Below are 24,774 nucleotides of genomic sequence, written 5' to 3'. Positions count from 1 at the left end.
AATTAAGGTCCATAATCTTATTTAGAGGAATACTCGGAAACATGTCCATATGAAGATCTTTTGTCAGTTCTCTTGCTCTCAGAACAAGGTGGAGTTTTCCTCTTATTCGAATGCGAATCATCATCAACATCATCATCAAAAAGGCTGAGATCCTCCACCCCAAGAAGCAAGGGTTTGCGATATTCCATAGTGAAAAAGGCTACAGAGTCACTTTTCACTGTAAACCTATATAGCTCCCATGTTGAACCATTGTTCATAGCAAAACGTGGTATAAATTTATCACGTACATAGTTCCTTCGATGCCGTTCTTTAACCAGTTTCCAAACCCCTTGGTCGGGCACGAACAGCGCGAGAAACAGCCATATGCTATGTTTCTCGCTACATGTCAAATTTGTAGGAAACATATCCGTGCGGAGCTATAGACAATAACTGACTGTTTTCTTGAAGGTTTGGTATCCCCGGACTTCCACGAAGCTCCGGATAACTAAGGCTTTCTAAGATTCTCCGCAATACTACGTCTTCAAGTGTATAAGTTTGCCATGTTGTGTGAAGTGCGTTCTTGATAAGCTTGTTGAAGATGGTCAGGTTGGCAGTACATAGCTCCTTGTGGGCGTCGTCGTCGACAGTCCCATAAGGAACACTTTTCATCAACAAACAAAGACAGAGAAAGATGATTGCCATTGTTAGCCATGTTTTAGTACCACCTATTCACGGACAACGTGAGTGCAGAGAAGGAAAGAGAGAGGGGATAGAGTTGGAAAAGATCACTAGGTTTCTGATTTCCATAAATACAATTTTTGTTTAAGGGCTTAAGATTATTCCTTTAACCCCGACGAATCGAATGGGCTTAAAAACATTTCTTTAACCAAAATCTTCTTCTGTATTATTCTCATTAGCATTATAATTCTTTACACAACAGAAAATAAATGAAAGGACAACAAATGATGGGTCAATCCAAAACTAGAAACCAAAAGAAGAGCAACTTCAATATGTAATCATAGGGTCTGGATCCGACGAGTCAGTGGGAGATTTGTTGTTGGACTGACGCATTGAGTTGAATAATTCATCTTTTATGACCTACAAGTACAACAATGATGGATTTTGAGTCTGTGAAATACACGAACCTTAAGGGAGATATGTCACCATTTCGTTTCAATATTATTACTCACCTGCGACATTAGTCCATGGACCTGTTCCACAGTTATCTTTGCGCTATCCCGAGTTATCTTAGTTAGTTGAGACTCATCCTGAAAGTGATTTAGAACACACGTCAAATGAGATCTTTAACAAGCAACACCCATTAACATTCTCGAAAGTTATATATCTGTACAACCTTCAACAACACTTTCATTTCAACTAAACAGAACACCTCCAGGTCCCAATAACCAAAACATTTGAAGATATATCCTCTTAGTAGCTAGATGTTTACAGAGGCACTTAACTAGCCACCGTAATCGCAATTAAAATTTGATGAACCACTAGGACATACCTCTTTTTTCTTATGAAGGGATGATGGCACAACTCCTCCAAAGCGAGACTGAACCAGATGACTCTCGGCTTGCTCAAGCTTCTCAGCTTCATTGGTAAAATTACGAAAACGATTATATAACACATTACTTGACTGTGACTTGAGAAAAAAAAGTAAGAGTGAATGATTTAGGCCATATCCAAGAGTTTACCTAAGTCTGATATTTGTCCAGCAACATAGTCTCCATTACCCAGCAGTGGAGAAGAAGAAAGAGTGTTCACCCAGTACTTGTTCCATAGTAGATCCAGAAGGTGAGAATCAAGAGATGACTTGAAATAAGTGACATCTAATGAATAGTACTGCCAAAACCAAAAGCCAAACATAAGAATCATGTTGGGACCTTGCACCGAGAAAAATCAAGAAAATGTACCTGTTTGCAGTGAACACCAAAGTCCTCAATCTTATTTAAAGGAATAGTTTGATACTCAGAAACAGGTTCATCTGGAGGCTTATATCCTTTAGAGTATGTTCTGAAAGCACCAATCTCAACCTTACCAGCTGAAACAGTCCTTGTGGGATCAATAACAACAGCTAAAAATGGCTCCTGATGCTGTTGGTTAAGCCTCTGCGTAGAAACATCAATACCGGAGAGCCAGCATCCATATCCAGGGTGAGAGTGATACCATCCAACAACATTCTCCAGCCGCCCCGCCTTATAAAGGTCAAGTTATTATAACCATAATCAATCAAACTGTTCTGACTTATATACAAACTTTCTAAAGAAAAAAATCAAAACTTTGAAGTTTCTTGAATCTCACTTACGAGCTTGTTGGTCTGTGAATACTCAACCATGTACTCATAAGCATCATCCTGAGCATTAACCCTTGTCTCAGTACCTTCCACTGGTAAAGCAAAAGCATCCATAACAATGATAGTATCACCATCGGTCTTACCTTGCATAAGACCCATTATTTCAATTGTACCACCAGAGCGAGCGTGAACCACCATCTTAAGAAGAGCGAGCGCTGAGATCTTGACTCGTTTAAAGTAGTGAGGATCATTCTCCCACGGTTTCTCTTGCTGGAACCTAGTCTGTGAAGTATCGTCGTAGTAGAAGATGTTGTCGGAGGTTGAATCAGGTGAGTCTACTGTTAGAATGCTGTTCTCTAGTTCCCATGTCTTCCTTGCTATCGTCGACGACGAACCCTCCATTCTTTTTCGAATTAGGAATTCAGTTGCAGAAATCTAGGGTTTCATACGGAATCGATGGAGTGTGATCGATCTGTCTGCTGAAGAATTGAAAACTGTGTCAAAAATGTTACTTCGGGGATTGACTTATATATAAGAAGAGAAAAGTGGTGAAAATTAATTCCTCTGGATTCTTCTCTAATTTAGAAATAAAATTTAAAATCCTTTTAGTTTGTTTTTTTTTTTTTTTTTTTGACGGTATTAAAATCTTTTAATTGAATAACACAAAATTTTAAAATCTATTAAACATGATTTACAAAGATATAAACTCCAATAACACTAAATTTTAAAATTGAATTTAAAATCATTAATTAAATAACAGTGTATTAGTGTTGGATTTCTTTCTATTAAAATCCATTAATAAATAACGTCCCCTTGTAAAACCGTAGATTTCTTCCCTCTTCTAAAATAATTTATTGAATTACTTCAGCTTTTCTATCAGAGTGTCAGACCCTTTGCTAAAAGAACACGTATTGCTTTTTATACAGACACTGACACGTCAGTTTTCCGGTTCGGTTTTTTTACTGGTTTGTCGGTTTGGTTTGATTTGAGATTTTGGACGGACGAGTTTACAAATACGTTATGAGTGACTATGTTTGTAATTGATTCAAAATCATATTATACTGATATTCTTATTCTCCTGCAATCTGTTGACTTTATCTTCTGTCTAATTTATGTGAGAGATGTCTAAGAAACTGTAGCTACAAAACTAGAAACCTTATCTAGCAAATGCAAAATAGCCATGATTGTCTAATTTATCTTCTCCTCTTTTGAAACTTCAGGAGCATTGAATTTACAGTTCTGCTTTAGATTCCAAGTCTTGTTCTGTATCTTCAGAGATGTCATTTGATGGAAGAGGATTAGGCTTGTCTGTAGCAGGAGCAGCTACTGGCTCGTTGAGTTCCACATCTTCACCCAAGATTTTTGCTGTGAATTTTCGTGCTTCGAGATCAAGATCGGGCCATTCGGTTACGATTCTTCGGGCACCCTGCAGAAGAACACCGCATTATAACAAACAACGCTTTGTGAGTGTTGTAGATATGAGGAAAGCCATCATTTTACCTGAAGCTTTGGTTCCTTTGTCATGGGATTATTGCAAAGATCGATTGTTCTGGCCTTGGCTTTTGTGGCGTTTCCACACCAGGATTCACACCACAACCACTCTTGGGGAAGTGAAAATATAGGAACAGTATGCTGAGCATAATTAGGAAGATCCTGAAACAAAATAATGACATGCCATCAATATGTTTGAACCTGGAACTCTAAAGATTCAGAGCATGGTGTATGGTAAGAGTCAAATGCAAAAGCCTTTCAAATAAAGTAAAACGATAGTGTGACCACCAAAGAAAGGTTACAGCCCTAAGTATAGAGAACCATATTATACAACTTGCCTGATCTAGGTTGGACAAACTGTTTGGATCCTTGCTAAGCGTCTCATAGAATACTCTTAGATTATCTCCTGCCGCTGTCTCTCGGAACTTAACCAAGTCAACAACGTATAGAGCACTACAGATAGAACAAGGCACATTAAGAATGGGAAAAGCAACAACTTACTGAGGTTCAAGTAGGTTTTTTTACCTGATATGGTATGGCCTACCACGTAAATGTTCTTTCCAGAAACCCTGTTCAAAGCAATTGAGAATGTAAGAGTATGGAAACCAAAACTACCTCTACAAGCAAAACAAAAAGATTAATGTTTACCTGTTTCCAAAATTTATAGCCATCCATTTCCCTGTTGTTGTCACAAAAAGGAGTATACGCGAGAGGTCTTCCTTTAATATCCATATCATACAGTTCTCCCATGTCTGTCCTTATAATTTGATCTGCGTCGACAAATATAACCTACAGAACACATGTCGAATACCTTATAGTGACATCTTCCAAGCATCAAAATCGCAAGAAAGAAATGAAAATATGATCATCTGTACCTTTTCCAATGAGAGAGGAAATATGACATCAAGGAAAAGAATTTTGTAGGCCCAAATAATTCGTTGCTTTTCTTTCTGTTTATGCAACCAGGACGGCCATTTGTATGTAATCAGCTCATACTCAAAGTTGTATTCTTGTGCCATATGTGGAATCACATCCTGCAAGATTAGAATGCGATACACATTAAGTTAATGTGGCTACAAGATAAGTTCACATCTAGAGATAAGAAGACATATATAGATACAAACACAAAAGGCATATGTGGAAGCAAAGAAACAAGGAGCCAACCTTAAATTGAGGAGAGAGATAATTCTTAATAAACCAGAATTTTACAGGACGATTGGTGTTCTTCAGGACACTGAGAATCATAATCTTAAGGAAACGCTCGTATCTGTCATAAGCAGTGCCTCAGCGTCAGAAATGAATTGATACCAGCAAATCATATATTAAACTTTTTTTGTTCACATAATACACTTAAAACTCTTATGCACACGAATATCCAATCTACATATAGACGTAGAAATACCAAATATGATTTTCTTTTCATATGATTGATGCACTTAAAGTAATTCAGATTTTCTAAAATGGTTCAACGCACGTAATTATATTAAGTCAATGTGTGCGGTCAAGCAGGTTAGAAAAATGATAGCGCTTACAAATGCCCTGAAGCAATGGAGAATATATTTATCGTTTTCCCTTGTCGCCCACCCTTCTCATGCTCCTGAAAAGATGATAAATAGAAATAACTTGATTAAAATTGTTGCAAAGGTAGCCCACATGTTAGAATCATGCAGAATTGAGATGCAACAGGTTTACAACAATCATAAAAGTTAGTCCATATTACAAAAGCTACTCACTTTGTCAGGACCTCCCTTCATTGATTGTTGACGACCACCAACAAAACCAGACGCCCATTTCAAGAAATTTGAGTTCCAGCTTCCCTGCTAAAACAAAAGAGCGTCATTAGAGAATATATAACCAACACTTTTAAGGACCAATAGTTTTATTGTAAATCTTCTATTCGAGTAAAGTAGCACTCACTTCCTTGTTTTGTTGCACAGCATCATCACCGTCTGAAGGAACTAGCAACTTTTCATGCTCCTTACCCTTTCTCTTAACTACTTCTAGATGAACAACTTTACCACGCAGATCATCGATAGTTATACGTTTCAGCGAGGATTGATCTTGACTCCCATCATTTCCTCCTTTCAAAGCGTATAGCTCCGAACTTCTACCCGGAGCAAGTTGCAAATACCAAACCCCTGGGGATACTTTCATCTGCCAATAACCCAAATTGGCCATTACAAGGGTATCAACCAAATGCGGTCTATTTTTGGTTCCCAGAATCAGCTGAAGGCCACGAGGAGCCTCATGATCTTTTTCCGCGCAATGACCTGTGCAAGGGTTATGTTAATAATAACATGAACAAATCCATCCACCCTTGAAGAATAAGTTTAGAAAAGCTAACCTGTAAGAACAAGAGATTCAACCTCAAAAACTGCCTGCAGTGTAGTGGTATCTCCTAGATTCTCAAGCAATATATTATCAAGATCATGACTGGACAAAGACATCCAGCAGAGAGGAAACAAAAAAGCAGAAGGTCAGGCATAAGCAAAAATAAGTGAACTAAACAAGCAAATGCCATGACAAATTTGAGCCAAAAAGAACAGCATAATCCCATTTTCTTTTTCAGGGGAAAATACATACATGGCAATTACTGGTTCAACCAGCCATGGCTCTGGAACGTCAAGATTCATGGTAAGTGTCTTAGACAATGGCATATTTGCGAAAAATGCCTTAGGCCCATCTACGTCAAAGCCTGTACTGCTGTAATCGTCCTAAAAAAAGATACATGGCAGAATCAATATTTGATCAGAGGATATGGACAATACCAGACCGTCATATATTTTATTAAGATCTTTTAAAATAACATACCGTATTAGGTAAGACATATCTGTAGTAATTTTTCAGAGGAATGTCCACAAGGGAACTCTGCCAATAAGAAGAATAAAGAACTCTAGGTCAGACGCATGAACAATATGTATTTTCCTTTTCTCCAATAAGAAACAATTACCCTTTTTTTTTGTCTAAAATAAGAAACAATTACCCTTGAAACAGAATACACATGAAAAAATACCCATAATTAAACACATCAGTAAGGCAGCTGTAACATCATAAAAATATCGATCTCAGCAAGAGTACCAGTAACCACAATAAAGGCCAGAAGAATAAGTCCTTTGAACATCTAGGTGGCTCAGAACATTAAGTTTGACATTCTAGTGATTTCCAAATAATAAGGTTAGCTGTATATATTTTACTCACCATGGGATTCAGAACAATCCTCATGCTCGTCTGAACATGTTTCTGTAGAACTTGAAGAAGTGATGCTAGTTTTTGACCAGTAGGGCTTAAAGGATCGATAACAGCATCAATGTGTATCGTTGCATTTTCATTTCCCAGCAAAACCGCACTACACAACGTATGGACATCTTAGTTGCATAGCATTAAATTCCCAAGAAATTGAAAAGAAAAGCAACCACCAGTATACATACCTGTATTCTGAATTCAACACCTCAAACCGCGCACTTTCAGAACTACGATCCCGTGTTGCCATTGCAGATGACACAAACATGAAGACATCGCTAAAATATTTACTGCAAGTGTGACAAAAAATAACAATATTCTATCAGCTATTTTTCAAACCATGCAAGTAAGGGATTATTCCTAGAAGAAGTGAAGAACCATATCCTATCAGCTATTTTCAGAACATACATGGGATCATCCCTCATAGAAGAAGAAAATATAAGGAGAACCATCAGTCTAGAGAGTGAATAAAGCCTATAAACAATTAGCAGCAAGAGCCAAATCTAGAAGAAAAAAAATAATGCAGCTAAAGAAGCTTTGCTCGCCAAGAACTAGGAGGAAAAATGTTGACAAGAAAAAGCATAAGACCAAAAAAATTCTGTTTGAAGTTTTGGTTTGGCAAACAAGAAGAAACAGTTAAAGCATGAATCAAGAGACCTTGTCAGCAGATCGGGATCCACATCTTGCCATTCAATGCCTTCAATAATTTCTTGAACAGGCTTTACTCTTTGATTGAACTCCATTGACTCAAGAAGATGTAAATCTTGGCCCAAAAATGTCCTCTCATCCACAGGAAATATCACCTAGTCAAATATATACTTTAATGTGATGAAGGTTCATAAATATACAATTGAAACTAACACTAAGGATATGTAAATAGTATTAAACGATCTATATAATTACAGAAAAGGATAAAAGATGGTTTACACACCCTTCCATTTGAAATTATTGCATTTGCATCAGATTCAAGTCCAAGTTCCCAAGACAAGAATTGGGCGACCTGCATGACAATTATAAACAAAACCATTGTTAATACTATTGCTTTTGCAGAGGAAAACTGAAGATTCTTGTATCGATGTTCTTTCAGGTATGATAGAAATTTATTTAAAGCAGTATACCTTTGTCAAACGCTTAAGTAATTCTTCATCCACTGATTCAACGAGACAAGATCGGTATGCCTTAGAAGATAGCCCATACTCATCAGCAAGCTCAAGGACTTTATCAATAAACATTTGAGAGCTAGCTGATTCCACTGATGTTTTTAACAGATATTCACGCTCGTAAAACAAGCATAGTTTATCCAAGAAGTATAGCACCTTTTCCTTATGACTGCAAACAATTAGATAACAAACATAACACGCAGAGATGAATGTAAGGAAATGACACAAATAAAGGTATCTTCAAAAACACTTTACCTATCACAAGTAAAACAAAAACTCACGTACCTAAACGATGAAGCAGTTTTTTCGAAAAACTTTATAAATAGAAGGCTATGTGGGTCAGCATTCTGGCTGCTACTAAATAAGACTCCAAGACGAGCACTTTTGGAACCTCCAATCTAAATGAATATACAAGAGCATCAATAACATGTGTGGATCCAACTGAGGGTCGAGGAAAAGGGTGTGTAAAGAACGAGATAGAAAGCTATTAATTCATCAACTAACCAGGTAACGGACTCCTTCATGTAACAATTTCATTCCTTTCTTCGTTGCAACATCAGCAGCAAGGAGATGAGTCACATACTTCACATCCTCTGAAGCTGGAATTGTCATAAGAGAAGATATATATCAAGTGATTTTGCATAAGAAGATAACACATTTGGGATGTGGGAAAGACGCTGTTGACTATATAAATGCATGGTTACTTACTTTCAGGAGAATGCAAGTAGTTAACATCATTCAACATAGATTCCCCTTTCCTGGTAGATGAAGCTAGCGACACAAACCTTGGTTTGTTCTTTCCTCCACTAATAATCTACAAACAATGCAATTACGAGAGGCAGACACTTCTTGGAATTAGTAATAAACAAACACATAAGCAAATTACAAAATATGCTGCCAGTAAAACTCCCTACCTGTGGATTATAACGGCTAAGACCACTTTCCGAAAGCAACTTGTCCAAAACCTTAGTATGGGATTCTATCTGGCCGTAATAAACTTGTTCTTGTATCTTGGGAAGCTCTTCATTCATGGCATTTAAAAGAGTTTCTTCCTGGAGAGACAAGGGCTAGCTTCATGAACCAATTTATAATAGACTTAAGAAAATCAAATCTGTAGAATATTAAAAGCTCTACTATGCGAACGTGAACGTCGATGCAGATCAAAGTAATAAAATGGTTTGCATGTACATAATATTGAATTAGACGCATGCCTGCAGTAAGCTACCAACATCTGAGAACGTCAGCATATTTAAAAGATGCACAAAAGTACCTCAACAGAATCAAAGACAAGGCCATTCATCAAAAAGGAACACTTCAATTTCGCCAGACCCAACTTAAATACAAACATGGAGCTTGCTTCAGATGCTTCCTTCAAAGTGTGCTCTTGTCGCAGTTTCAGCAATATATCCTGAGGGAGTGTTTTAACCTTTGGTCTGGAACAGAAAAGACCCAACTTAAGGAGGGCTAAGGAATACAATCCATATCTTCTATGTAGATAGAAAATAATAGAGATCTACTATTGTAAATAATAATGATTCTAAATATCCATGTTACTTACAAAATTGTCTCAACAAATGCACCATCAACGTGCTCCTGTTCAATGTCTGCTTCGGAAGAATCAGCAGATTCAGTCCTTAGTGTGTTTAACTGTTAACCAACCTGAAGATCTTAGCAACTAATGTTTTGGATACTTGAAATTACAGCAGAAAATGACATATAATCAAGCCACTTCTAATTACGAGTTAAGTGTTAATGTCTATTACATTGCCCAAGAACTGAAAAGCTGTTTGAATCCCATGGTGCTCCTTGATGTACAGAAAAAGACGTATGACCTGCAAGGAGAGTTTTTCATCAAAAAATAGATCCATACTTAGTTTAATCCCTCAGCAAATAATAAAAATGAACATAATAAGAAAGAGCTTCTTATTGCAGGCAAAAAAGTTCAAAACTGGGAAAATGATAACAGTAAATATAGAGTCTAAAACGGTCAATACCATAGTCGATAAGTCCTCTTTAACTTGGGCATTAGTCACTGCATCAGAAGATGGGATTTGACCACCATTATTCTCGATTGTCTTGATTAGTTGAGTTGAATATAATATCACCCCAAATCTCACAGGGAGTTGATTTTCATATAAAGATCTGAGAGTTTCAATAGACTGTAAAGATCCAACAATAGTCAGCTCAAAAGATCTGTACTAATGAATAAGGGACGAAGAGTCAGCAATGCCAGGAAAGTGCAGGTATAAGACTTACCTCAAGACCACAGGCAGTCGCTGGATCAATGACGTAAACTGCATGGAATAGGTTCTTTCGGATGTAACGTAGTTGTCCAGGGAAGGCAGGCATCAAAATCTTATTACAAGGTGAGAGGAACACAGGCCATTAGATATTTTATTTTCCAGATGGCACCTTGCCTACAAATAAATCATATGTATCCTCACAAATAAATCATATGTATCCTGCACTAGTTACCTCGTTAATATTACTCCGCCAACGCTTGTACATATCATCCTCTTCCAGATTGTTGAGATAGGTAACATGCACGGATCGGAAATCAACCCGATATGAATCCGGTTCAGGGAGAGGGGTAGTTAGTAGAAGTTTCCTTATGGCTCCATCAGGTATCTGATAGTTGCATAAACATGTTAGCACATCCATATGGTCAAGACTAATCACAGTTAGTTTCCTGAATAGACAGGAAAAAAAAATCATCAATTTGTATAGTTCCAGTTTTTCCTCCATGTTATATAAACTACAACTTTACTTTTTATTTCACAAGAAATAGGATGTATGTCCAAGATCTCCAGCAAAACAGAAAAAAAAAGAAACACTAAATTATAAAATTTAGGACCATTATTATAAGTGTACCTTAAGCTTCGAAAAATGGTTGGCCAGGGACAATTCCTGATGAGCCAAATCCATCAACCTGCAAACAGAAGGATCAGATGATCATGCAAACGGACTGTAACCAACAATTTAGGCATGTTAGCTTTGGAAAGGAGTAAAATAATATAAATAAAAAGCAATACCACGCAAACTGATATCAAATGTAAGTGAATAGAAAGATGGGAAACTAGGTCTGGCCATGCTCAAACTAAAATGGGCTTGGGGAAAAGTACCAAACGAAGAAAAAAATATCAAAATTTCACCCTGGATTGCAGTAAGATATGTCTAGACCAAGGTAAAGTAACACAATGTGCAAAAAGGTATTACATGTATAGATCAATATCTTCGATGTTCAACAGGGCACCATTCAGAGCCAACAAAGCCTTGCCAGGGGGAACCATTCTCTGGTTTGAAAGTATCTCGTCTTTGATTGATTCATTGAGCTGCACGATAAACCAGACACATCTAAAACCACAAGGAAACAATTCAACCAGCAGGTAAACACAACATCAAAAAAACAATGACATACCTTCATGCGAGATAATGAAGAAACTACACTAGGAAAGTTTTGATTAATTTCTTGCATAGACTGCAGAGGATCAGAGGCATGGACTATTCTCTGCGCTGTTTGGTGTCCTAAATCTGTTGGAACAAAGGTAAATTAGGAAACACTATACCAATTTCTATTAAACCACGCGAAACATGCAGTAGTACCTTTCAGCTCCCAAACATCAAGCGTGTCTGATACTGTTGATGATAGGAGATAATCCCTAAAAGCCATGACTTCTGATCTTAGCTCGGGTTTCCTGTCCTGCAAAAGAGGAGCATTGACCTTAACGATCACTCTAAAGAAAATGAAAAAGCTGCTACAAAAAAATTCTCTGTCATTCCTCTCTTATCTTCGTCCATCTCACATCCACTAACAAACACATTTTCATTTTGCGAGCATTCATGCATTCTTGCAGATCAAATGAAGTGATTTTTTTTTTGAAAGAAATGGTTCTATATATATTTATATATTATATACTGGTTATGTTTCGAGTTAAACATACCAAGATTTTTGAGAATATAAAGCCCCTAACATCTTGACTAAGATCTTCAGTCCTAGGATCTTCAAGAGTGATACCTGAAACTCATAGCAGAAACAATTAAAGAGTAGCAAATTCATAGCTAACAGAATGAAGATAAGGAATAAAAACCAATAAAAAAATATTCAACTTTCAATATTTGGGTGGCAAAATGAATAAATGAATGCTTAACTCTAACCTTTCTTTATAGCACTATCATCCATAGCCTTGTACTCCATGTTCTTCAAAGCAAGCTCCACACCATAACCAGCTAAGCTAACATTATCCCTTGCTCCAATGGCACCGCAGGGTCTAGTTTTCCCTTCACAACCCAAAGGTAATACTGGTCTAACAACATATGTAACTTTTCCCTGGAGGAAACCAAGGCTTCATTAGAATGCACACAACAAAAGCAGAAAGACACTAAGAAATGGAAATCCTGGACAATAGAACATGCACTTGCTTTATCAAGACAGTGAAAGAAAAACAATTGAGCCCCATACAAGAGGATTTCTCAAACTCATGCTTCGTGCTCGAGGTAAAGCCTTCCATTTCTACCCTAATAGCAAAATACGTTTTTTCAACAATGAAGGACAAATTTCTCAGGTAAAAAGAGATACCTCCTTGGCTGCTTTAGCAAGCGACAGGTGAAACTTCCTAAAGCAATCAGTCCCAACAGCCCCATAGAGAACAGCAACTGGGCTTCCAGCTCTTGAATCAAAATGAACATGATCGAAGTCGAATAGCTCAGGCCCCTGAACAGCATCTCCAACACTGACATCCAACGAAATGCATCTTAGAAATAAAAACAAATTGTGATCTTAACCAAAACAAAACAAAAAGAAGAGACAGTGTCAGTGCATACGCAGGAGCAGAGGCAAGCCAGGATTGAAGATCTGCAACATCGTAAAACAGAGAGGAGCCAGTATCAACCCAACAGCAGCCAGTCGCAGAGGGATCATCACCATGAGGGAAAGAAGATAGAGACTCATCAGCCAATTGACGGTAAAGCACAAGCCTAGGCGAAGCAGATCTCAGAGTAAGTGAGAAATGGAAGAGAGAAGCCACTGGTTGAGCTAACAGAGTCGAAGCCTGTTTAGATATCTTAAGAAGACAATCTCTAGCTGATTTACAATCGGAATCATCTCCATCGGAACCAAGCCAAGCATCAGTAAACTCCCAGAACAACTGCTTCGATTCTTTGGAAATCAACTCACTATCACAACAACAAAAATCACTCAGATTCAGCTTAAGATCAGTAACAATGGTGCTCGACAAAAAAGTAAGAAGAAGCATTACCCAGCCTCAAGGAGAAGAGGAGTACCCTGCCACTTAGCCTTAACAGCCACCTGAACATTCTTAGGTCTCCGATTCTGAGCGTTGACGCCGACGACGACGATGAAGAGAAGAATGAGATACAGCCAAGATCTCAGATTGGTGGTGGTCCCCATCTTTTCCGCGACGGAGAAGAAGAAAAAAACCAGTAACGAACGAGCCGGGAATCGAAATATCCTTACTAACACTAAAAGGACATTTTCGTAAATAACGTACAAAAGCCACGACATCGAGTATGACGTGGGCGCCACTGATTGGTTGAAAAATGCTAGGGTTTTTCGAGTTTTTGGATGCTTCGGTGTTGGTCAGTCACCGTCGAGAGATCATGCGAAGGAATGCTCCTCAGGCGGAGGATACTATCGCTCTCTGCGTCGTCGTTCAGAAACTTTACTTCCGGTAACAACGGCGACGCTATTCCGTTCTCTACCTTCACGAAACCTTCTTCTTCAATCGCTCCCGGAGATTTCCTCGTCCGTGAATGGAAAGACTGGTTTAAGCATCGAGATGTGAAACAGAGCCACCAATTAATCGATCGAATCTTTGACATCCTTCGAGCTCCTTCTAACGATGGAGACGATAGAGCTTTTTATCTCCACCTCTCCAATCTCCGACTTCGTCTCACTGAGAAATTCGTCCTCGACGTGCTTTCACACACTCGTTACGATATCCTCTGTTGTCTCAAATTCTTCGATTGGGCTGCTCGTCAGCCTGGGTTTCATCACACGCGTGCTACTTTTCATGCTATCTTCAAGATCCTTCGTGGTGCGAAGCTTGTGACTCTTATGATTGACTTTTTGGATCGAAGTGTTGGTTTTGAAAGTTGCCGTCATTCTCTTCGTCTCTGTGATGCTCTTGTTGTTGGTTATGCTGTAGCTGGTCGTACTGATATAGCTCTTCAGCATTTTGGTAATATGAGATTTCGAGGTTTGGATTTGGATTCTTTTGGGTATCATGTGCTTTTGAATGCACTTGTTGAGGAGAAGTGTTTTGATAGTTTTGATGTCATCTTCGACCAGATCTCCGTGCGTGGCTTCGTATGTGCTGTTACGCATTCGATTTTGGTGAAGAAGTTTTGCAAGCAAGGGAAGCTTGATGAGGCTGAAGATTATCTTCGAGCCTTGCTGCCTAATGATCCTGCTGGATGTGGTTCTGGCTTAGGTATATTGGTTGATGCTCTATGTTCCAAACGAAAGTTTCAGGAAGCTACTAAGTTGTTAGACGAGATCAAACTGGTGGGAACAGTGAATATGGACCGTGCTTATAACATTTGGATTAGGGCGCTTATTAAAGCTGGATTCTTGAATAACCCTGCGGATTTCTTGCAGAAGATTAGTCCTTTGGAAGGTTGTGAACTCGAAGTTTTCAGGTATAACTCTATGGTCTTTCAACTTTTGAAGGAGAACAATCTTGATGGTGTGTATGATATTCTTACGGAGATGATGGTACGTGGAGTTTCGCCGAATAAGAAAACGATGAATGCTGCTTTATGCTTCTTTTGCAAAGCTGGATTTGTAGATGAAGCCCTCGAGTTATACCGGTCGAGGTCAGAAATTGGGTTTGCTCCTACCGCCATGTCTTACAACTATCTGATTCATACCCTTTGTGCCAATGAAAGTGTTGAACAAGCTTATGATGTCTTGAAAGGGGCAATTGACCGAGGGCATTTTCTTGGTGGAAAGACATTTAGTACACTAACCAATGCCTTGTGCTGGAAGGGGAAGCCTGACATGGCAAGGGAGCTGGTTATTGCTGCCGCTGAACGGGACTTATTGCCTAAACGTATAGCTGGTTGCAAGATTATATCAGCTCTTTGCGATGTTGGGAAAGTGGAGGACGCTCTTATGATTAATGAGCTATTCAATAAAAGTGGTGTAGACACCTCCTTTAAAATGTTCACCAGTTTGATATATGGCTCAATCACACTAATGAGGGGAGACATAGCTGCTAAACTTATCATCAGGATGCAGGAAAAGGGCTACACCCCGACCCGTAGTCTCTATCGAAATGTTATTCAATGTGTTTGTGAGATGGAAAGTGGTGAAAAAAACTTCTTTACTACTTTGCTAAAGTTTCAGTTGTCTCTTTGGGAACACAAGGTTCAGGCCTACAACTTATTCATTGAAGGAGCTGGGTTTGCAGGAAAACCAAAACTTGCAAGACTAGTGTATGATATGATGGATAGAGATGGTATCACGCCCACAGTAGCTTCAAACATTCTCATGCTTCAGAGTTATCTAAAAAATGAGAAAATCGCCGATGCTCTTCACTTTTTCCATGACCTGCGTGAACAAGGTAAGACCAAAAAAAGACTGTACCAAGTTATGATTGTTGGTCTCTGTAAAGCAAATAAATTGGATGATGCTATGCATTTCTTGGAAGAAATGAAGGGAGAAGGACTACAGCCTAGTATCGAATGTTACGAAGTAAACATACAAAAATTGTGCAACGAAGAAAAGTATGATGAGGCAGTTGGATTAGTCAATGAATTTAGGAAAAGTGGGCGTCGTATTACAGCTTTCATAGGTAATGTCCTTTTGCATAACGCAATGAAGAGCAAAGGGGTGTATGAAGCATGGACACGGATGAGAAATATAGAAGATAAGATCCCTGAGATGAAGTCACTTGGTGAGTTGATAGGATTATTCTCAGGACGAATAGATATGGAAGTAGAACTGAAGCGGTTAGATGAAGTTATAGAGAAATGCTATCCTCTTGATATGTACACGTACAATATGCTGTTGAGAATGATTGTAATGAACCAGGCGGAAGATGCATATGAGATGGTTGAAAGAATAGCTCGGAGAGGATATGTGCCTAATGAACGGACTGACATGATCCTTGAACGGGCTAACCGCATACTAGAGGAACGGAATTCAAGGTCAAACTTAGGGAGGAATGGTTGGAATAGTAGACAGAGGCAACTTGAATGATGAAAAGTATGTCACAGAGAGGTCAGAATTGTTGAATAGAGAGAACAAGGGAGTTGATTTGGATTCAGTATCTGTTTTGGGATTTGGATCATGGACAACAGATGAATGAGAAAAGCCAGATTCTTCTTCTTGAGGCTTTATATGTCCTGGACGTTGTAACTTGCAGGAGCTTTTTTATCTCTGGATTGCAAAAGATCGATGGTATTTTCCCAGAAGCTTTTTGTTTTTTTTTAAGTAAAGATCGATGTGTCACTAAAGACACTTACAGAATTGGGTAGTATCCATTATGTACACAATTGTTTGTAGTCTTTCCTAGAAACACACAAGAATTGGGTAGTATCCATTATGTACACAATTGTTTGTAGTCTTTCCTAGAAACACACAAGTTTTGTTGTGCGACACAACTACTCAGAGAGAGATTTCAACAATTTTTTGTCATATTCTTTATGTGTTGCCTGTTGGTAAGGAAAATCAATGGTGGTCGCCCACCTTGTTTCGAAAATTGGTGTTTGTAATTACATTTGTTTACTAGTTCTAGTAATGATGAATCTTCTTATTTTGTTAATAATTAGAAACATTAAGTACTTTTAGTATTTCATCTAATTCGTCTTCATAATCATATTATTTCATATAAAATTCGATAACATGACTCGTTTTGACTAATAGTTACAAAGAAGAAGAACTTGTGAGAGAGGATTTACAGAGGCTTCTTACCTGATTCATCTCCTCATGACACACACAAAAAGAAATTAGTAGCAAAAACACAAAAGTAATTGAAAAATGAACCAATAAGTAGGAGATTAAAAACAGCAAGTGTTACGAGGATACAATAATCTGTTGATAAAATATTTTAAAGGACTTAAAGAAGAGAGAGAGGAGAGATTACGGGTTACATATAATCAGTTAATCACAAATATTAAAGAAATGTGTGTACTGTGTACTACAGTTTAGCGCCATTTGTACTGCATAAAGACCCCCCACGTACATACATACACCAAACCAGAGAGACTTACATTAGAAGAAAAAACTATGGCAACCTCTGCATTCTTACAAAGAAGTAGAACATCGGAGGAGATGAATCAGGTAAGAAAGCCTCTGTAAATCCTGTCTCACAAGTTTTCCTCTTCTCTAAAACAAATAAAACTGTTTTTGCTCTTCTCTGGCTCGCTCGCTCTAGGTCTTATCATTTACAAATTCTTATGTACTGCAGATATACGACCATTTCTCTTCTAATAACTTGCTGTGACCTGTGATTCCCTGAACCTCTTTATTTTTTAATCTTCAAGCATTTTAATATTCAATATTAATGTTTAATTCTGCAGCTTCATTGCATTGTGCCATTCTTAATTTGTTATATATTACTGCGTCAGGGGTTGACTTTAGGCTAAGGCTACCTTTTCCTATATATATCATTGTCATGATCATCTTGTTAACTTAATTAGGGTTTTAGACATTAATTGCAGTTCTAAGTTTAACTTAGGACCATCGGTGGTAGGAAAGAGCACAAGCCTCTTTTTTGTTCCTCTTGCCGTCGTATATATATGTCTTCTCAACCGAATCATCAGACTTCAATATCAAGTTTACTCCATGATCGCTTGCATATCCCTCCTGCAGAAACAATCGTTGAGAAAGAGTCTGCAGAGAAGGACACTTGTCAATCACAAAGAAAAAGGAAAGAACCAGTTTTGCATGAGGTTGATGGCTCAAGTAGTGGTGCAGCAAAGAAACAAGACCATAACGCTAAGGAGCGTTTAAGGAGGATGAGACTTCATGCCTCTTACCTCACTCTTGGCACTCTTCTTCCTGACCATTCTTCTTCTTCTTCAAAGGTTTTGTTTTCACTGTTATTATTACAAGTTAGGTATGTTCTGCTTGTTGTTGAGCTATATATAACTTTTCTTGCTGATTGGCAGAAGAAATGGTCTGCACCATCTATAATCGATAATGTAATCACTTACATTCCCAAGCTACAGAATGAAGTTGGAGAGCTAACTCTAAGAAAGCAGAAGCTTGTGGAGTTAGAGAGACGAGGTCCTTCTATTCGAGCAATCTCGGTTCTTGAATTGGGGGAATCAGGTTATGAGGCTGTTGTACAGATATGCTTGAAGAAAGAAAACGAAGATGAGTTCTCCAACTTGCTTCATGTAATGGAGGTGCAAGGTTTGAGTGTTTTAAGTGCTTCTACTTCTCAAGTTTGCCGAGAGCAAAGGGTGGTTTGCTACAACTTCCATGTCAAGGTACTGTGTCTCATCTTATCTTCTTCATTTCTCTTTAGTTTATGTTTTGATAGAATGGAGACAATGTGCTAGTCTTCATGGATATGAACAATGATGTAACTTTTCTTCTCCAAACAATACATGTTTAGGGTCCAAGTCATGGGAGGATTGTGTTTTAACTTTAGCTAAGCATTGAGATTATGTTAAGATTATATAACGTTTAGAAAAGATATAGGACTAATGGTTTATCATTAAGTTCATAAACCAATGGTTTTTGTTCTTAAGATATATTGATTCTATTGGTGGGAGAGAGACTGTTTCGACCTCAATGAACCTGGATTTGAGTGTAGCATTATGTATAAAGAGGGATGATTTACATATATTTGCATGTATTATCAATGGCTGATCCTAGATCTATGGACCAAAAACACTAAACTAAATTCAAAATTAGTTTTTAGCAATTCGATAGTATGGCACTAAAAAGTCATTGGATAGTATTTACATATATACATTGGATGTTCTTTTTTGAGAGAACTAACAATTGCAAAATGTATATGGGAAAGTGTAGATGGATGAGAAGCCATGTGAAGGTGATGACTACATCACAGTGTTAAAGAACAACATCATTTCTTCGCTTCGTGACAACACAAAGTGCAAATGATATATAGTGAGGTATAGAATCAACAGAATATCTTTGATGATGCATATCGCAACTTATAATATTCCTCTTCTTGCTTAGATCATGTTTGGTTTCGTGTTGGGAATCTCATAAATCATATATAGATGTAGAAGTTATGTTTATCTCCCTATGGTAAACCTCTTCTTAGTATGCCTCAAGATCACGATTTACATGCTCTAGTACCCGATCCGAGAGGATTATCTACCAAAGGCCCATAACTTGTAATCCAAATAGAAATTTCTTTGCGAAGCTAAAACTCAAGTTTTCCAAAACAAGTTGTTAGAATGCCGACTAAAGTTTCTTTATATAGGTTTAACAAGAAATGTATAACCTAAAGATTTGATCCCATGGCATAAAAAAAATAATAATTAAAAACATGGAAGCAAAATATATACAACAGATAGACTATGATCTTGCAGTCTAAAGGTGAGACCACTCTTTGATGGACCACAACCTCAACTTTCCGAATCAGCCGGCTTTTGTTTCAGGAGCCAAGAGAAAGACACAACAACCAAATCAAAAATGACAACACGGCTCCAAAAGAATATGGAGTTTGGCAAGGCTTACCTTTGCTATAAATAAGTTGAGCATTGGACTTGAAATAACTTTGTCTAATGAATTCTTACTTGTATTTTATAAGACGAAAACGTAAATCTTGCATTAAGAATTCATACAAATTTTCATAATTGATAAAATTCTTACATTATCGTACTAGAAATCGGAAATGCATTCCACCATTATGCGTGTTAGTACTAATCGGAGTTTTAACTTGTACTAAATTTAACAAATATGACGGAGAGAGTTGAAAGCTTATCACAATGGCATTTACCGTTTTGCCCTTGTCGTTGTAATTTCAACATTTCCAATTTCTTAACGCCTTTACTGACATCGACCCCAAAAAGAAAAAAAAAAAAGAAGAAGAGTCAAACCTGAGAATCTCATCTCTCTCTGAAGTAGAAGAAGAAGAAGACGATGAAGAAGCGAACGATGTCCGCGTGGGGATCGGCGATTTTAATCTTCATAATACTTATGATCGTCACTCCCACAATCCCTCAATCTCAGGCTTACCACAATTTCGCCGATCAACGCTCCTTCCTCGGTATAAAATTCACACTCTTCTCTCATCATCATCATTTTCTTCTTAAATACCCTTTTGAATTTTTAGGGTTTTGATCTTACAAATCCATTTTCTCAGGGATTCCAAATTTTTTAAACGTCATCTCCAACTTCCCTTTCCTCATCATCGGCCTTATTGGTCTTATCCTCTGCTTTTACCCAGAAGATTACTTTAGCTTTAGGTGCGTAATTACATACTTCTTCTTTGTGAAATCCAGATTCAAATTAGTTAAAGTCTCTGTGTATTGAAACAGTTTGCGAGGTGAGAAAATAGGATGGACTTGCTTTTACATCGGTGTAGCTGCTGTTGCTTTTGGATCTTCTTACTATCATCTTCACCCAAACGATGCTACTCTCCTCTGGGATCGTCTTCCCGTACGCTCTTATTCTTTCTCTTCTCTTCTCTGAGATTTTGTTTGCTTTGTTTTGTTTTTGATCACTGGTTTCGATTGCTTTTTGGTTTAGATGACTATTGCTTTCACATCAATCATGGCTATATTTGTAATCGAGAGGATTGATGAGCATAAGGGTACTTACTCCATTGCTCCTTTACTTCTTGCTGGTCTTGTTAGCATTTTGTATTGGAGGTTAGTCAAATCCTTAAACTATCTCTAGTGGTTTTAGCGATACAATGTTGAGATAGAGTAAGCTGACATGAGGCTGTGATTGTAGGTTTTTCGATGACCTTAGGCCATATGCTTTGGTTCAGTTTGTTCCTTGCATTGTGATTCCGTTGATGGCTATTTTATTGCCTCCAATGTATACACATTCCACTTATTGGCTATGGGCTGCAGGTTAGTGCTTATTGTTGTGTTGATACATATTTAGTTTGCTTTGCTCTTGAAGCTTTGTTGTTACTTTCTGGCTCTTATTCTAGATTCAATTGTCTGGAATTGCAGGGTTCTATCTCTTAGCCAAGGTGGAAGAAGCTGCGGATAAGCCTATATATAGCTGGACTCATCATATTATTAGTGGGCATTCTCTGAAGCATCTGTGTGCCGCTATGGTCCCTGTCTTCCTTACCCTCATGCTTGCGAAAAGAACCGTTCAAACTGAGAGGTACATTTTCATCCTCATGTATATGAAACGACCCGACGTGGCAGACCCATATTCTTGTTCTCATTGTTTTACATCATTTTGTTAAAACACAGGATTAGCTTGTATAAGACATGGAAGAAAGGATCCGAGGAAGAACGGTTCGAGCATAGCTACTCCAACGTTGCAGTCGAAGAGACTCGGTAGATTATTTTGTTGACTCGTAAAATGTAAGATGATCTTTTTCTTTTGATAGTTTGTGTGTTTACGGTTACTGGCTAATAGAATTAGATATAGAAGGTACAGATTTATGATCCAGTTGGAAACTAATGTTAGCGATCTGTAATCTTATCAAAATGCTGCACTCTACCATTCATAAATGCCCTTTGTTTCTTATTGAGATTGGTGAGACTCGATGTTCTTCTTATTATCAACTTAAACCAAATCGAAGACAAGTTTGCCTAGTTGATCGTGAAATCATTGGAACACTCTGTTTTACAACACAAGTGTTTTCAGGATATGCCGTTAAGTCTTCTAATAACAGAGACGACGCCTTGAATACCTAACTTGCCATCTCCATTAGCCACCATTCCAGTGAACAACTGCTTGCTCAGAGCAGCACCAGGCATCGCCGCCTCTGCAGCCATTCCCAAATCTTTCACCATATACTCCGCAAAGCCAGTCGCCCTATAATCCCTCTTCACAATCATCTCCCCAAACAGCCGCATAACCGCCGATCCAGCTGCACCATCCTTCACCGCCTCGAGCCATTTCACTGTATCTAAACCCGCTTTCTCAGCGAACACTATCCCTTCAGCAAGTCCAACCAGGTTGCTCGCACCAGCAATCTGATTCCCTATCTTGCAGCTTTGCCCACTCCCTGCTTCTCCCATATAAGTAACAGTCCCTATATTCTTCATCACCGGGGACAACCACTCCACAATCTCTGAATCTCCGCCGGCGAAAATCCCTAACGTCCCCTCTCGTGCTCCAGCGTCTCCACCTGATACCGGCGCATCCACCGCCCAACAATTCCTACGCCTCGCTTCTGCGTGTATTTCACGCGCCAATCCTGGTTTGCTACTAGTCATGTCCACTGTTACTCCACCGGGCGTAAGACCAGAGAGTACACCATCGTCACCGAGAAGCAATGATCGGACATCGTTGAAGTTTCCAACAATCGTGAACACAACGTCGCTCATCTCCGCTAACTCTTTGGGGCTATTGGCTATGCGAGCTCCTTTGGTTTGCAGATCTTTTGTTTTCCGGAGGTCGCGAGCGTAAACTGTGACAGAATAGCCTGCGGCGATAATATGAGAAACCATGGCCGATCCCATTATCCCGATGCCAATCCATCCTATTCGAGTCTTTGAAGGATCGATGAGTTTCGGATATGGAGTCTCCATTTCTGTGTTTCCACAGAACGAATGAAGAATTTGCGTGAGAGACGACGACGATTGGTAGAACATAAAAAATAAGTCTTAGCTACTTCACTCAATTTTTATTTATTGAGCTCAAATCTCTTTTTCTTCTGGATTTTAGTTATTTCACATCAGTCATGGCTATACTTTTAATCGAAAGGATTGATGAGTAAGGGTACTTACGTCATTGTCCCTTTGCATCTTGCTAGTCTTGTTAACATTTTGTATTGGAGGTTAGTCAATCAAACTTTTTTTTTTTGGACAAATCAATCAATCCTTAAACTATCAAGAGGTTTTAGTGATACAATCTTGAGATAGAGTAACCTGACATGAGGCTGTAATTGCAGTTTTTTCGATGACCTTAGACCATATGCTTTAGTTCAGTTTGTTCCTTGCATTGTCATTCCATAGATGGCTATTCTATTGCCTCCAATGTATACTCATTCATTCCATTCTACGTATTGTCTCTGGGCTGCAGGTTAGTGCTCACTACGTATAAGACATGGACATGGACGAGGTGTAGAGCGAAGGGATCCGAGGAAGAAAGGTTTGAATATAGCTGCTCCAACGTTTCAGTTGAAGAGACTTTGGTGACTTGTATAATGTAAGACCTTTGATGGTCGTGTTTAAGATTATAGGCTAAGTGGGTAACAGAGAAATAGTTATAGGAGGTAGAAGTTGATAATCCAATTGGAAACTAATGTTACACACTCTTGTAACTATAGTTCTCGAGATTGGTGAGACTCCATGTTCTTATTAGCAACTTCTAACCAAATGGAAAACAAGCTTGCCTAGTTAACACTAGTTTTATCAGGATAAGCCGTTAAGTCTCCTAATAACATCGACGACGCCTTGAAATCCTAACTTCCCATCTCCATTTGCCACCATTACAGTGAACAACTGCTTGTTCAAAGCAGTTCCAGGCATCGCCATTGCCGCCTCCGCCGCCATTCCCAAATCTTTCACCATATACTCCGCAAACCCCGTCGCCTTATAGTCCCTCACCGCCATCATCTCCCCGAAAAGCCGCATAACCGCCGATCCAGCTGCACCGTCCTTAACCGCCTCAAGCCATTTCACCGGATCTAAACCCGCCTTCTCAGCAAACACAATCCCTTCAGCTAATCCAATCATGTTGCTTCCAACACAAATCTGATTCCCAATTTTACAGCTCTGTCCACTCCCAGCTCCTCCCATAAACCTCACAATTCCCATCGTTTTCATCACCGGAGCCAACCACTCCACAATCTCGGAATCTCCGCCGGCGAATATCGTTAGCTTCCCCTCACGTGCTCCAGCGTCTCCACCCGATACAGGCGCATCCACCGCCCAGCAATCCCTCCGCCTCGCCTCCGCGTATATCTCACGCGCCAATCCTGGCTTGCTACTAGTCATGTCCACTGTTACTCCACCGGGTTTAAGACCAGAGAGTACACCATCATCCCCAAGAAGCAACGATCTAACATCGTTAGAGTTTCCAACGATCGTGAACACAACGTCGCTCATCTCCCCTAACTCTTTGGGGCTATTGGCGGTACGACCTCCTTTGGTTTGCAGATCCTTTGTTTTACGAAGATCGCGAGCATAAACGGTGACTGAATAGCCTGCGGCGAGGATATGAGAAACCATCGCTGATCCCATTATCCCGATCCCAATCCATCCAATTCGGGTCTTGGATGGTTCGATTAGTTTCGGATACTGAGTCTCCATTTCTGCGTTTCTAGAGAACGAACGAAGAAACTTGTAAGAAACGACCACGATCGGAAAAAGACGATATTGCCCTACCGACTTTTTCTTTTTTTTGATTTTAGTTATTTTATTTTATTAACATATTGTATTAATCTGGTCTTCGTCTCCAATTACAAAGTCAAAGTTCTCACTTCTCTCAAGCTAGCATTATGCTTGAAAGATGCAACA

At 38.8% G+C, this 24,774-nt stretch overlaps 8 protein-coding genes across 15 annotated transcripts; 3 read left to right on the top strand and 5 right to left on the bottom strand.

The window, feature by feature from the left end:
• Window positions 1–17: 17 nt before the first annotated feature.
• Window positions 18–681, bottom strand: AT1G71235 (uncharacterized protein; the record flags this gene model as incomplete). The annotated part of the gene is made up of 2 exons (NM_148648.1): window positions 18–217; window positions 435–681. The coding sequence occupies 2 exons, from the start codon at window positions 679–681 to the stop codon at window positions 18–20; spliced, it is 447 nt and encodes a 148-aa protein (NP_683489.1).
• Window positions 682–820: 139 nt separating this feature from the next.
• Window positions 821–2,834, bottom strand: CSN5B (COP9-signalosome 5B). Of its 2 annotated transcripts, NM_001334491.1 has the most exons (7): window positions 2,422–2,784; window positions 2,291–2,338; window positions 1,899–2,180; window positions 1,680–1,827; window positions 1,490–1,575; window positions 1,170–1,247; window positions 844–1,077 (listed from the first exon to the last, which is right to left on the bottom strand). In NM_001334491.1, exons 1-2 carry the CDS (start codon window positions 2,678–2,680, stop codon window positions 2,334–2,336), a joined length of 264 nt encoding a protein of 87 aa, NP_001321294.1. In that variant the 5' UTR covers window positions 2,681–2,784; the 3' UTR covers window positions 844–1,077; window positions 1,170–1,247; window positions 1,490–1,575; window positions 1,680–1,827; window positions 1,899–2,180; window positions 2,291–2,333. The 2 variants fall into 2 exon arrangements, with proteins under 2 accessions (NP_177279.1, NP_001321294.1); NM_105792.2 differs by having other exon boundaries at window positions 821–1,077; window positions 2,291–2,834.
• A 446-nt stretch (window positions 2,835–3,280) lies between these two features.
• On the bottom strand, window positions 3,281–13,690 carry EBS1 (EMS-MUTAGENIZED BRI1 SUPPRESSOR 1; the record flags this gene model as incomplete). Of its 3 annotated transcripts, none has more annotated exons than NM_105791.5 (37): window positions 3,281–3,704; window positions 3,779–3,931; window positions 4,108–4,222; window positions 4,295–4,338; window positions 4,418–4,558; window positions 4,645–4,803; window positions 4,934–5,036; window positions 5,302–5,366; window positions 5,503–5,586; window positions 5,687–6,039; window positions 6,114–6,202; window positions 6,353–6,483; window positions 6,581–6,637; window positions 6,968–7,115; window positions 7,198–7,299; window positions 7,667–7,812; window positions 7,941–8,009; window positions 8,128–8,338; window positions 8,455–8,567; window positions 8,674–8,768; window positions 8,878–8,983; window positions 9,084–9,221; window positions 9,440–9,602; window positions 9,728–9,816; window positions 9,933–10,001; window positions 10,164–10,328; window positions 10,426–10,524; window positions 10,645–10,797; window positions 11,041–11,098; window positions 11,386–11,501; window positions 11,588–11,700; window positions 11,773–11,869; window positions 12,111–12,184; window positions 12,325–12,496; window positions 12,746–12,899; window positions 12,991–13,341; window positions 13,425–13,610. In NM_105791.5, 37 exons carry the CDS (start codon window positions 13,574–13,576, stop codon window positions 3,510–3,512), a joined length of 4,842 nt encoding a protein of 1,613 aa, NP_177278.3. In that variant the 3' UTR covers window positions 3,281–3,509. The 3 variants fall into 3 exon arrangements, with proteins under 3 accessions (NP_177278.3, NP_001323059.1, NP_001185370.1); NM_001334490.1 differs by having other exon boundaries at window positions 3,287–3,704; window positions 13,425–13,690; NM_001198441.1 differs by having other exon boundaries at window positions 3,321–3,704; window positions 5,503–5,589.
• Window positions 13,691–13,732: 42 nt separating this feature from the next.
• AT1G71210 (Pentatricopeptide repeat (PPR) superfamily protein) lies at window positions 13,733–16,951 on the top strand. The gene has a single exon (NM_105790.3). The coding sequence runs from the start codon at window positions 13,751–13,753 to the stop codon at window positions 16,388–16,390; it is 2,640 nt and encodes an 879-aa protein (NP_177277.2). The 5' UTR covers window positions 13,733–13,750; the 3' UTR covers window positions 16,391–16,951.
• Window positions 16,952–17,248: 297 nt separating this feature from the next.
• Window positions 17,249–20,040, top strand: AT1G71200 (basic helix-loop-helix (bHLH) DNA-binding superfamily protein; the record flags this gene model as incomplete). 4 transcript variants are annotated; one of them, NM_001334488.1, is made up of 4 exons in its annotated part: window positions 17,249–17,473; window positions 18,005–18,219; window positions 18,304–18,627; window positions 19,175–20,040. In NM_001334488.1, exons 2-4 carry the CDS (start codon window positions 18,151–18,153, stop codon window positions 19,265–19,267), a joined length of 486 nt encoding a protein of 161 aa, NP_001322928.1. In that variant the 5' UTR covers window positions 17,249–17,473; window positions 18,005–18,150. The 4 variants fall into 4 exon arrangements, with proteins under 4 accessions (NP_001322928.1, NP_177276.4, NP_001322927.1 ...); NM_105789.5 differs by having other exon boundaries at window positions 17,249–18,219; window positions 19,175–19,267; NM_001334487.1 differs by having other exon boundaries at window positions 17,249–18,219; window positions 18,304–20,040.
• A 139-nt stretch (window positions 20,041–20,179) lies between these two features.
• On the top strand, window positions 20,180–21,834 carry SAG18 (senescence associated gene 18). 2 transcript variants are annotated; one of them, NM_105788.4, is made up of 7 exons: window positions 20,180–20,384; window positions 20,481–20,583; window positions 20,656–20,776; window positions 20,867–20,988; window positions 21,074–21,195; window positions 21,301–21,460; window positions 21,553–21,834. In NM_105788.4, the coding sequence occupies exons 1-7, from the start codon at window positions 20,258–20,260 to the stop codon at window positions 21,641–21,643; spliced, it is 846 nt and encodes a 281-aa protein (NP_177275.1). In that variant the 5' UTR covers window positions 20,180–20,257; the 3' UTR covers window positions 21,644–21,834. The 2 variants fall into 2 exon arrangements, with proteins under 2 accessions (NP_177275.1, NP_001185369.1); NM_001198440.1 differs by lacking the exon at window positions 20,481–20,583 and having other exon boundaries at window positions 20,230–20,384; window positions 20,676–20,776.
• AT1G71180 (6-phosphogluconate dehydrogenase family protein) lies at window positions 21,531–22,973 on the bottom strand (the record flags this gene model as incomplete). Its single annotated transcript, NM_105787.2, has 1 exon — window positions 21,531–22,905. The coding sequence occupies one exon, from the start codon at window positions 22,903–22,905 to the stop codon at window positions 21,949–21,951; it is 957 nt and encodes a 318-aa protein (NP_565014.1). The 3' UTR covers window positions 21,531–21,948.
• Window positions 22,974–23,116: 143 nt separating this feature from the next.
• AT1G71170 (6-phosphogluconate dehydrogenase family protein) lies at window positions 23,117–24,637 on the bottom strand. The gene has a single exon (NM_105786.3). It carries the CDS (start codon window positions 24,565–24,567, stop codon window positions 23,668–23,670), a length of 900 nt encoding a protein of 299 aa, NP_565013.2. The 5' UTR covers window positions 24,568–24,637; the 3' UTR covers window positions 23,117–23,667.
• Window positions 24,638–24,774: the final 137 nt, after the last annotated feature.

The sequence above is a fragment of the Arabidopsis thaliana genome (genome assembly GCF_000001735.4).
Source record: "Arabidopsis thaliana chromosome 1 sequence".
In the NCBI taxonomy this organism is placed as follows: domain Eukaryota; kingdom Viridiplantae; phylum Streptophyta; class Magnoliopsida; order Brassicales; family Brassicaceae; genus Arabidopsis; species Arabidopsis thaliana.
The sequence above is the reverse complement of the archived record's forward strand: the minus strand, read 5'-3'. Positions and strand labels throughout refer to the sequence as shown.

Bases quoted from the DNA above. Each gene is read 5' to 3' on its own strand.
- CSN5B (NM_105792.2), bottom strand. From the start codon at position 2,680: ATGGAGGGTTCGTCGTCGACGATAGCAAGGAAGACATGGGAACTAGAG. The intron at 1,576-1,679 runs GTAAACTCTTGG...TTACCAATGAAG, and splicing joins TGGACAAATATCAGACTTAG to CTGAGAAGCTTGAGCAAGCC. The intron at 1,248-1,489 runs GTATGTCCTAGT...AATCACTTTCAG, and splicing joins CCCTTCATAAGAAAAAAGAG to GATGAGTCTCAACTAACTAA.
- AT1G71210 (NM_105790.3), top strand. From the start codon at position 13,751: ATGCTTCGGTGTTGGTCAGTCACCGTCGAGAGATCATGCGAAGGAATG.
- SAG18 (NM_105788.4), top strand. From the start codon at position 20,258: ATGAAGAAGCGAACGATGTCCGCGTGGGGATCGGCGATTTTAATCTTC. The intron at 20,989-21,073 runs GTTAGTCAAATC...CTGTGATTGTAG, and splicing joins GTTAGCATTTTGTATTGGAG to GTTTTTCGATGACCTTAGGC. The intron at 21,196-21,300 runs GTTAGTGCTTAT...CTGGAATTGCAG, and splicing joins TTATTGGCTATGGGCTGCAG to GGTTCTATCTCTTAGCCAAG.
- AT1G71170 (NM_105786.3), bottom strand. From the start codon at position 24,567: ATGGAGACTCAGTATCCGAAACTAATCGAACCATCCAAGACCCGAATT.